This window comes from Brachyhypopomus gauderio, chromosome 1 (assembly GCF_052324685.1).
Source record: "Brachyhypopomus gauderio isolate BG-103 chromosome 1, BGAUD_0.2, whole genome shotgun sequence".
Taxonomy (NCBI): domain Eukaryota; kingdom Metazoa; phylum Chordata; class Actinopteri; order Gymnotiformes; family Hypopomidae; genus Brachyhypopomus; species Brachyhypopomus gauderio.
Window position 1 is genome coordinate 11,356,699 of NC_135211.1, and position 11,444 is coordinate 11,368,142.

The 11,444-nt window shown below is 42.6% G+C and overlaps 2 protein-coding genes across 2 annotated transcripts; both read right to left on the reverse strand.

Moving 5' to 3' along the window:
- Positions 1–664: 664 nt before the first annotated feature.
- ddx19b (DEAD-box helicase 19b) lies at positions 665–4,931 on the reverse strand. Its single transcript, XM_076994488.1, has 12 exons — positions 4,678–4,931; positions 3,909–3,963; positions 3,706–3,753; positions 3,466–3,601; positions 3,218–3,310; positions 2,908–3,010; positions 2,627–2,741; positions 2,244–2,421; positions 1,682–1,919; positions 1,391–1,553; positions 1,097–1,288; positions 665–921 (listed from the first exon to the last, which is right to left on the reverse strand). Exons 1-12 carry the CDS (start codon positions 4,732–4,734, stop codon positions 860–862), a joined length of 1,440 nt encoding a protein of 479 aa, XP_076850603.1. The 5' UTR covers positions 4,735–4,931; the 3' UTR covers positions 665–859.
- Positions 4,932–9,351: 4,420 nt separating this feature from the next.
- camk2n1a (calcium/calmodulin dependent protein kinase II inhibitor 1a) lies at positions 9,352–11,385 on the reverse strand. Its single transcript, XM_076995314.1, has 2 exons — positions 10,891–11,385; positions 9,352–10,408 (listed from the first exon to the last, which is right to left on the reverse strand). Exons 1-2 carry the CDS (start codon positions 11,057–11,059, stop codon positions 10,344–10,346), a joined length of 234 nt encoding a protein of 77 aa, XP_076851429.1. The 5' UTR covers positions 11,060–11,385; the 3' UTR covers positions 9,352–10,343.
- Between the last annotated feature and the right edge of the window lie 59 nt (positions 11,386–11,444).

An 11,444-nucleotide genomic window follows, 5' to 3' on the forward strand; every position in this document is an offset into this window, starting at 1 on the left:
TTCACTCTTTGTACTTCATAACTGACATCCAACAATTTAATGTCGTTTCATACATAATCATGTTTTTTCATGAAATCACAGTGCTGGTAGGAGCAGTCTTTGGCTTCTCACCAGCATGGTGATACACTTAACTTTGGCAACTCCATTTGATAAGGGTTCAGAGCCAATAATAGCTAATATTACCATCAGCACTGATGTTTGAGGTATTAATTGAGCAATATAATCGCAATACAAACTTCTTTTTATGTCTTGACTACAACAGTAGTCTTCTCAAATGCCTGAAGAATATCAGAACCTCATCCCCTCGTTAGGAGGGGTTCTTGGTTTCTAATGTAGTTGCATCCAAATCTCAAAAAATATAAAAAGTACATAAAGTCAAAAAATTTTAATGCATGTGTCTACAGAACCAGTGGGTAGGGAGCGCTGCACACTCGAGACAGCCAATGCCATCGCAGGTAAAAACTCAGTGTTTCTCAAACCCTCCAATATCTTAGAATAGAGTCTAACAGACATAAACAGCAGGGAGGGGAGCGTGTGTGTATGTATGGTGGGTTAGAAATGTGAACAGCTATTTTCTCCATTAACTACACCAGTACTAGGCAGTGCAATGATGAGTGATCAAGGCAATGCCCTCAACAAGCAGAGAATGGCCCCACGCAACAAAGCCACTACATACATGGATTTTATTAAAGAAGTACAAAGAGTGAAAGGGGTTCTCGCGTTAAAACCTGTAAAAATGCCACCAGACGCGCCACTTCTGCTCCTCCCAACGCCCCCCGACGCAACTCCGCTCTTATCCTATGAATTAAATCCACTGCAAGGACACAGTGCAGCAGGAAGCAGCAGCGCAGCCCGACTCTCAGTTGGCGATTTTCTCTATTTCATCCAAATCGTCCGTGTCCAGCTTCTCAATTTTTTTATCTGTGGGGGAAGATCGAGACAGATATGACCACTTTGTTTAATCCTGGGATTTCAAACATGATGTAATAGCACTTGGTGCTTATAACTGCAGATACGGAACAAACGGACAGAAACGGTTCATCTATTCACTTCAACTGGCCTAAATAAATGGACACCCAAATCCAGTTTAACGTACTGAAATGGTCTTGAATGCGGTTCAGTATGTTCATGCTGAACTTGCTGTCCACCATGTTGATTGCAAGGCCTCTCTTGCCAAATCGTCCTGTGCGTCCAATCCGGTGCAAGTACGTCTCGTTGTCTGGGTTACCATCTTTGTCCACGGGCAAATCAAAATTGATGACCACGGAAACCTGTTCCACATCGATACCTGTTGGCCAGATTTATAAATAAATAGGTTAAACACCAAGCTAAATAAAATACCTCAAAAACCACCATGTTGGATGTAATGTTAAAGGACAGTTGTTTTCACCTCTGGCACAGACGTTTGTGGTGACCAGGACTTTTTCCTTGCCATTGCGGAACCGGTCAATAACAGCAGCTCTCTGTTCCACCTGCATCTCTCCGCTCAGTAGCGCCACCTGGTGACCCTCCTTGGACAGCTCTCCCGCCAGCCACCCCGCCGTTTTCCGGGTCTACAACCAAACAAATGGCGTATGTCACGTTTCGGAATGCCACTCCGCAGTTCGCCTTCAGTTTTGGCAAGAGCAGAATGGACATTGTCCAGCCAAACATCATCCAGGTTAGCGTGGCGTGAGCTTACATGGCAGAAGATCATGGCCTGCGCGATGGTGATGGCACCGTAGATGTTGCACAGGGCCTGGAACTTCTCCTCCTTGCTGTTGCACATCACGTAGTACTGCTTAATGGTGTCCAGCGTCTCCTCCTCACGCTTCAGCTTGATGATGTTGGGGTCGGGGATGATGCGCTTGGCGAAGTTCCACACCGACTCCTCAAACGTGGCGGAGAACAAGAGCATCTGGCAGGACTTGGGCAACATTCTGTGGGAAGGGAGGCAGGACCATGCTGTAACTACTGGAGAAAAATCTGGGATCACGGTACAGACGTTATTAAAAGCTGTGAAAACAGTGGTGGAACTACACCAAGAGTATTTGGGGCAGTCATGACCTGGTGGTAGGGAACTGGTCTTGTGACCGGAGGGTCGTGGGTTCAATTCCCAGACAGGCCATGACTGAGGTGCCCTTGAGCAAAGCACCTAACCCCAACTGCTCCCCGGGCGCCGGGCTAGGGCTGCCCACCGCTCTGGGCACGTGTGATCCACAGCCCCCTAGTAATCATTACGGAGTGCGCCGTTGTCTACAGACCTCTGGATGCGGATGCTCTGGTCCAGATGACCCTGTGTGGCGATCATCACATCCGCCTCGTCCAGCACAAACACTTTGATCTTCTTGGGGTCAATGAACTTTAGCTTTTGACACCAGTCCAGGACAGTGCCGGGGGTGCCAATCACAATCTGCTCCTGGAGCTTTAGTCCCTTCTCCACTAGATGGGAGATCACACGCCACGGTCAGCAAGATCTCAAATCACACGCAATCACCACAAACCTTGGACTACCATCAACAATACAGGATGCAAAACCCAGTTATAATCCTCAAAGCCAAATCATGCTACACTAAATTTTTCACCATGACATCATGCCTAAACAAGATTGTAAGGTTTCCCACGATTATGACATAAGTAGACTTACATTTGTTTCCTCTGATTGCATACATTAATTTGACTTCAGGATAAAAATTCCCCATCTGCTCAATGACCTTCCCTGTTTGGAGGGCAAGCTCATATGTGGGCGATACACACAGACACTGAGAGGGAGGGAGGGAGAGAGAGAGAGAGAGAGAGAGAGAGAGAGAGAGAGAGAGAGAGAGAGAGAGAGAGAGAGAGAGAGAGAGAGAGAGAGAGACTTCGTAATCTGGAATAGTAAAAGATGAGCAACTTGGCCTGCGATGTAAAGGAAGAGGGCAGCCATACCTGAGGCCATCTGTTGTTGGGGTCCACGTGGCTGAGCATGGCGAGGACAAAGGCAGCAGTTTTACCCGTGCCTGACTGAGACTGAGCTATCAGGTTCTGTGGGCTGAAGGAACTGCAGTGTTAAAGTGTGTGTGTGTGCGCATCTCTCACACACACACGTCTCATTGTTAGATTTTCTTCACGAAATCCATTCCGTAACCCATGCTTGTAAAACGTCTGTGAAAAATATATATAACTTCCGAAAGTGATCAACTAATAGGAAATCTGTCTCCTGTGTTTATTTAATTGATCAATTCATTTTCAAACTTACGGCTCAGCAAGCATCATGGGGAGGGCATTTTCTTGGATTTTGGAGGGTCTGTTGAAACCCATGGCATAAACACCCTGAAGTAGCTGGGGTTTCCTGCAGAAAGCAATGACATCAAATATAAACACAAAAGAGCTACTGACCAAGTGACTAGACTTTAAAATGAGATTGCTAGAGTGTACATTCCTAGAGACTAGTAACATCTGCCTCAAGACATCGAATCTGTAATGTAACCGCAAATGTCAACTCACAATCGCAGCTCCTCAAATGACTTGACAGAGTACAGGGGCGAGTTTGGATCTCTCTGGAGAACTTCTACTTGATTGGTTGTGTTCACTAGATTGCTTCGTATTAATTTATTCAACAGTGACTGAGCTGCTTTGTCGTCTAAAATGCAAACAGCAGGGAGTCAAATCTCACGTTAAAGTACATACTCTAAATAACAGAGGGTCAAAAAGATACACGAGAGAAGCCAACAGAGAACAACCCACCTTTGTCATCGTCCTCCGTTTTCTCACCCTCTCCATTTCTTTTAGCACCTAATTAAATCAAAGGGAATAATTTAAAAACCTTTTAATGGAAATAAACAACATGGAAAGCAATACAGAATAAAACCAAATCACAAGATATAAGGGAAAAGTGTTTTATTAGAACGCATAAATTATACAAACATTATTAAAAATCACATTCTCACCATTTTCCTCTGATTTTGGTTGGCCTTCATTTTCGTTTAACTGAAGGTTGCTTATCTGTCAAATAGGAAAAATATGTCACGTATAGATTAATAAATATTTGCACATATCCACATGGACCACAGCATTCTTGTGGTGGCATTAATGATGATGCACTAGTCAAGTCAAGTCAAGTAGTCTGCAAAGGAGTCAACTTCACACATTGTACTTTCGCTGGGTACATTAGATTAGCAAATGTAGAATGCCACACAAAGAACAGTAGATAAACAGGTAGAATTCAGCACTTGGGGCCGGTGAAGCAACACCAAGTCCCGCGAGTATGTGACGGTCCTGCACACCTCCTGTGAGACTGGACTCCTACATCAGCTAGCTAACGCTAGCTCAGCAGCAAACAACTCCTTCCTAATTAACAATAACAATTTTAAGCTTTTTTGCTAATAAGAAGCACGTTGTCTACGTATTGTTTTATTTATAACTCAGTAGTAATGTTACTCATTTTTAAGAGACCGCAAACAGACACCGACTCAAATTTAAACAAAGTTAACAAACAGCTAGCTAGCTAGCTAGCTAACAAGTTAGCTAACTCAAATAGTTAGCTAGCTAGCCTATTGACCGGATACTTTCACTTGAGTTACAGGTCTGAGTTAAGGAGCTTGTGCGGTTAAGAGTTCATAACTCTGGTTGGGCCGGTTACACACGGTGAGGATAGGAGGACGTGTGTGTGTGTGTGTGTGTGTGTGTGTAAGGTCGCTGTTATGGTGGCGCTCCTACCGACTCGGCTGCAGCTTCTTGTTCATCGACAGCTAGGGCCCAAGAGTCCGTTGCCATGTCCGTAAATTAAATAAAAGCTCTTTGATTTAAAACAAGTTTTTCTGAGGTACCGGCTGACAACTAAACTCAAACTTAGAAGGTGGTTTAAATTTCTGTAAAAAAAAGAATGTAAAAGAAACACATTCATACAATGGCGTGCTCCTGCCAGACTTCCCTAAGGTGTACAGCTCTCACATGTCCGGCGGATACACGTTCACACTCATATATGGTTCCTGATAATTACGGGGCTAGGGGGTCGGGAAGGATCCACGTTTTCAGCGCCTAATCGGAATAGAAATGCTCGTTGTTATAGCATAGACCTGGAATATAACAACAGATACGAAAGGTGGCAAAGCACTACAGTTGCTGCAGTTTTAAATTTAAACAAGTATTGTTTAACTATGTTATTGAACAATATGTTATTGACATAGTAGCTATAACCTGTTCCCATTGTTAATTAATTGTTAAATTGTTAATTGGAATAAACTTTTTTCTGAATAAAATAAAGTGAAGCACTTGTTTAAGGTGTTTTATGATTACAGCAAACTCAATTTAGGCTTGTTCTTAGTTCTTAGCTGCTGACGTTGTTTGTGCATAATGAAAACGATATAGTAAAACATTCTTTTTGTATGCTTTCCAGGTGTGCACCCAAGCAGATTAAATTTAGTTTATTCTCATCTCACCATTTTGCAAAAAGATAAGCATTGCAAATGCAATTAATACATTATGTAACAAGATTTTTAAAACTAAGGAAAAAAATGATTCGAGCAAAACGTTCGTGCATGGTAAATTACATATTTTAGTTTTGTTCGTTGTACGTTCCTTTGTGTGCACTTCTTCTTAATCTTCGTCATCACCTAGCGTTAGTTTACAGCCCAATAGTGCTAAAGTCAATATGCTCTGTCTAAAGATTTACAAACACATTTTATTTACTTCTGAGTACAATCCTTCCTTAAAGGGTTTGCGCAGATATCACAGATAATATTAATATTATATAAAGACATTTATATTTAACGTGCATTATTTTACTTTGTTTTTTACTTTTAATTGAACAATTGATTTAAACCATTAAGACTGTTAATTAAAAAATGCATGTGCTCCTCTTCTTTTGAAAGGTGTGTAAAAGGTTAATTGGAGATATTTGTTTTGATTCAGCTCACGTGTATAAAGTAGCCTATATTGGCTCATAAAATCAGTATTGAATGATTTTAACAATTTTCAGGGATTTCAGAAGAAACGTTATTGCTACTTATAAGTCTGGAAAGAGCTATTAAAAATCTTTAAATTAATTATTCCTGTTTATTACAATAAAATCAGCGCCTCTTTTACTTGTGCGTCCTATGATCTCTGCAAACACGTAACAGCAAAACAGCTAAGGATTCATGGCACTTATAAATCCTTGATTTGCAGTTAAATTGCCATCATTATCAACATAATTGATCATATCTAATGCTGAGGTACTGATAATTTCCTGTCATTTTAGTTAGTCAAGAATATTCACTCTAAATTATAAATTGCAATGTTTTGGTCAGTGACAAAAACTATTTTGTGTTGAATATGTGGAACCACATAGGCTCATACTAGCTGGACACCAGAAACTAAATAACTCCATGGAGTGCAGCAAGCAACCATCTAATTGGACAGTCGGGACAGGTAACAGGAAGACAGGAGGATAAGGCACAGGGCTATACCACAGACTCTGTTGTAACATGGTCAGATAGGCCTACCTGTGAACGATGATGGGTGTTCTTTAGTAATAGCAGGTTGTCCATCATCACATTTCTATGAGTTACTATCATACTAAGCTAATATTAAAATAATTTCCAGTGGTGAGTGATTGGTTTCAAATAGTCTTGATTAAAGTTCGGCAAATGTTTTAGTCAACATAGTGTAAAATGTTTTTAGGGAAAGGTCATAGTTGCTATGCTGTTAATTCAATTAAGCGTGTCTGTTAAATGTGAATCAAAATGGGTTTTTTACTAGCTAATTAAGCTTTGAATTAATTAATCTTATCTAATTAAGACTCTGAATTGACTGTTAACTCTAAACAGACTGAAATCAGTCGGTTTTTTTGTCAGGAGAAAATGTTGGCAGAGATTTTGTATTTCTATCTGGCTCAGACTAAATTCTTATTGCCAGTACATGAGGAATTTACCAAGCAAAAGCCCACAGTGTGCTTGCCTTAAGAGACGTCCATCTGTTTAATCAGTCCCTGACAGAAGCAGTCATTCTCCAGTAACACGATGCTAAGCCTGCCTTATAACTCTCTTACTAATGCATTCTTTCCTTTATAGCACTGAGGCGTAACACTCTTCTGTTTCTTCCACTACTGAGGCCATTTTTTGGCATGCAGACGGCATGTGGCACTACTGCAGAGACCAATGGTGGGCATCCACCTGGGCTGGCATCTTTTACCCAGAAGCCTCACTTAGACATGTAAGAGACATGTAGTTGAAGGATCACATACCGTAAAAGCAAAGGGACCATCTCAGTTCCATTCTCCCAATGTTATCCATGCAGCAGATTATCATTGACCCTCTAGGCATCTATTGTGAAGTTTGGTTGTGCAGAGACTGTGGCCTATTTATGTATAGCACGTATACCGATGTATGTAAATGCAGTTTGAATGATCTTATTCTGAGCACATAAACTCTGCAACACTGGAAACTTTTCTGCCATGAATAGACAATGACTAAACCCTGCTGTATTCTGTGATATGCAGTAGTGTCTTCGCCTGTATGCAGAGATGTGTTCCTAAACTCATTTCCAGAGAATGAGAAATCACACCCTATTAGAATAAGGTACAATTAAGATTTCTGTGGACAGCTTCCTGTATGTAAATGATGCGCACACACACATACACACACACAAATACACATAAAAGCATTATGCATTATCCAGATGGCTTTTTCTTTTGAAGCCACTGCACCAAAACCCAAAAACGCCTCTCCCTCTCTGAAAACTTCTCTTGTACCCCCCCCCCCCCCCCCCAAACGACTTTGCAGCAGTGAACGGAGCTAAAACCTGTAATGGTTACCATGGAAACAGTCCAGTCAGGCAACAGCGTGTCTCTTATCTGGTGTGCATGGGGTACATGCAGAGTGCCTCTCTTACCACAAACAGCCAGCCCTACAGATCCAGACTACATACATAGACTGTGACTGTTTGATGGTGTACAATTTTGTCATTGCTTTATCTTACACAGAACTAATAAATCATCTTTCTGATGTGCCCTTTAATTCATAAATGTTATTGTCTTTACTGACAATAACAGACACATTCAGGCATACTTAAAATATGAAACAAGAGCTGTTAATGTCTTGCTTTCTGCATCCATGACAAATCAAATGAAGTCCAGAATGCTGAATTAAGGTTTATAAGACTTTAGTTCTTTGAGCTTAAGCAGTTCAGCGGGTGAAGTGCCTTGCAAACATTGCGTCATATCCTGTGGCCACCGTGCTTTACAGAATGAAACCTCGGAATCCCAGAAACTTTCCACCAATTACTTTGGAAACCACCAAAAACGTCCCTCCTGGCTGCGCTGCGGCCCTTCGCCCAGCAGGCGTTTCCATGCGCACAAGTCCTCCTCGGTGGGGACGTCCCCACGCGTCCCTGCCAGGGAAGCCCCTCACGCCAAACCAAAACAGCATGCAGCGAAATGCAAATTTCACTGGGTATCTCAATATTTGCATGTCTCTAACACAGGGCACCAATGGGATGGGAAGGCAGGCAGTGGAGGAGCAACTTCCCCACAGCGTTATATAAGTAGCTTCTGATGAGAGATAATACTGTTCTTATCTTGATCTTCACGCCTCAGTATTCCCAAATTGTCATTTCCAGAATACACAAACAGAATGCAAATACTCCTTGCACCCAAATGACCACAGAATACCCTTTTGCCTCCAAGCAAGATCCTTTTTAATATATATAGCAACAGCACTATGTGCAGCTCATGCCAGGTTCTGCTTTCGTGTAGTGAAACAGTTTCACGGATGAGCTGCTAAACGGCCTTCGAGGGTCAAATCGTGCTCAAGCCTTCCACTCGCGCACGAGCCCGACGGACCGAGAGCTGAGCCACGTGTCTTTGTGCAAAGACCCGTCCCCGTGATTCCTACAGCGTGCAAAAGCCACAGCGCTGCAAGACGCGGCGTGGTGCGACTACTGCTAAAAACAGCACGAGCGCTGCTGCAGACGGGGAGACGAAAGGCGCCCTCCTCCCAAACAGCACCACCCGCTCCCGCTGGCCCTACAGCACAGCCCTCCATGATGCTGCACACAAGGTGCCTCTGTTGCCATGGCAGCCCCTCCAGTCCGTGTGTTTGGAATGACTGTTGAGCCCAGACTGGTAGGAGTGGCGGTCCCCGAGAAGCTTCACGACAGTGCACTCTTATGGCTTTTGCGGTTGATATTTTCCCTGACATGCCATGTGATTTCTGCAATCTCAGTAGACCCGCTTTAAAACGCCTCGCACTGACAAAGGCTTGTCCCATACCATGAATCATTCAAAACACGCGGCAGCTACGGAAATGTCACGTCCCCTGGATTTATACACATGCAGATTAAACCAGACCAAACAGGGCATTAGAGAGAGGGAGAGAGAGAGAGAGAGAGAGAGAAGCATTTGTGACAAAAATGTCTGCTTTTTCTGTTTCTCAAAATCTTTAATATTACAGATATTCCCGTAGAAATGTTCTGTGAAGTAAACACAACATTAGCCATTATATCAAGAAGATTCTCTTGAGGTCTTGAGGTTCATCATGCATGACTAAAGTACGTCACTAGTATGAAAAAAAGCCCTGTAAACATGAACACCAAATATTAATAAAACTGTGCAAGTGAAGAGAGCACAGAAATCCATATTTCTGTCATGGATATTTGGCACACCTACAGTAAATATGTAGTACAATAGTAATGCAACAGAAATGTTTCCATTTTTTAACTCCACACACCTGATCTTACCCATATCATCTTAGAAACATCAAATACATGTATGAAATTACCATAAAGGAGGGGGTAGACCATGGTAATCCCTTAGTTGAGCTACATCCAAAAAACATAAATCAAAAGGAAAATCTCTATCGTTTTTCTCTGCCATTCTCTATAAAATATCTGCTCAGACCTCCAACACTGCAAAAGAAATGTATCCAAAGATTTAATAAATAGCCTTTCATCTTAAATACATTGTGAATCCCTTTTGAAATTCACTGTGGAAGAGAAGTCGACATTGCAATTTTACCATTAACATCATCAGCCACAGTTAGTAACTCAGCTAACTGTGTATCATGTTACAGCAAGGGGGCGGGGTGTACTGGTTTGATGTTAATGGTATAATTTGCTCAGTCTCTCTAATTGCTTCGTTATATCCCAGTAGCACAGGGCCAGGCTCATTTACAAGACCAGCTTCTGTCATTGCACATAGCTCGGGTGGAGTTTGGAAAACACGGTATTCCTTCACGTCCTCCAGATTTCCCACATACGCCCACTGCAATGTCCTTCAGCAATCCCTGTTTAATGGAGATAGGGAGTTGGAGAGCAAGTGTGAAGTGCTTTGTTGCCTGATGGGAGAGAGTGCTTCTTTACAATGTCTTTGGGTATACACATCAAATGTTAAGTGTCTTTGGATCCATTCACGCCGATGGGGATGACTTATCTGTGTTGTTCTCCATTCCTTCAGCGTCATTGTCTTCTTCAACTGTTAATAGGTGGAGAAAAGAAAGGCTGATATGGGTTGAATGAATGTGACATGTTGCATGTTAAAATGATCTAGCCTCCCCCCACCCAAACCCGCCCTCCCCAAATACGCACATACGCACACAGGGTTTAAAGGTGCATTTTACTGTAAAGCATCTCGCGCGTTCAAGTGAAGGCAGCGCAATGCCTCAGCGCAATGCCACCACAAAACATTTTGCAAATGTTTGTCATCGACAAGAACCCGGACAGGATGCAGGCATTGTGTTTAAACCGAGACGTCTAAAATATAAATGGCGCATGCAAGGTGTGCGGCATTGTCAAATCAGTTTTTAAATCTGCGCCAAATCGAATTTTCCTTTGGCTGCAAATGAAACAAAACCATGAGGCGGTTACACGGAGCGCAACACCATCTAATACTATTTGCGTATATAAAGGAAATTCGCTTTTGACGGCGACAAACAATAAACAAAGGATTTCTGATACCTCTTTTGCTTCTCCCAATTTGTCCAAGCTTTGGCGGTCGCTTATTCTGGTTACCACTGAAAAAGTTGTTGGTGTCTTGCAGGCGACAGGTGAAGGAAAGGTGTTCTTCGTCCCCGTCGTTGCTGTAATGAGTCATATTTTCCTCGTTGTATGGCAAGACCTCCGACATCCTGAAATAACTAACCAGACGCGCAAACTGTAGCTACTGTACTGCTCTTGCGACAGAGGAAAATGGAGAAATCGAAATGAATCCGCGAGCTGACGACAAGCCTTGTGAGAAGGCGACTGTTTACTCGTATCGCACGTGTCTCCGCAAGTGGACGTCTAAAACGTGGCGCAAAATACATACAATTTCCCGTCCCAACTATCAGTCTATCAAATTATTCAAATTTCCTTGAGTTTCCCAAACGTGGAACTCTGGAAAGTGGAGCGTGCAATTGCGGAGGTATGCGCTCAGCTTCTGGCGGCAGGAACGTCGCGTGGAAAACCTGAGAAATAAATGCAAATTGGGAGGCGATGCAAAACAAAGGTCCCTGCGAGACTTGATGGAGAAA

Bases quoted from the DNA above. Each gene is read 5' to 3' on its own strand.
- ddx19b (XM_076994488.1), bottom strand. From the start codon at position 4,734: ATGGCAACGGACTCTTGGGCCCTAGCTGTCGATGAACAAGAAGCTGCA. The intron at 3,011-3,217 runs GTAAGTTTGAAA...CAGTTCCTTCAG, and splicing joins CCCATGATGCTTGCTGAGCC to CCCACAGAACCTGATAGCTC. The intron at 922-1,096 runs GTACGTTAAACT...CTTCCCCCACAG, and splicing joins CCGCATTCAAGACCATTTCA to ATAAAAAAATTGAGAAGCTG.
- camk2n1a (XM_076995314.1), bottom strand. From the start codon at position 11,059: ATGTCGGAGGTCTTGCCATACAACGAGGAAAATATGACTCATTACAGC. The intron at 10,409-10,890 runs GTATCAGAAATC...ACCTATTAACAG, and splicing joins AATTGGGAGAAGCAAAAGAG to TTGAAGAAGACAATGACGCT.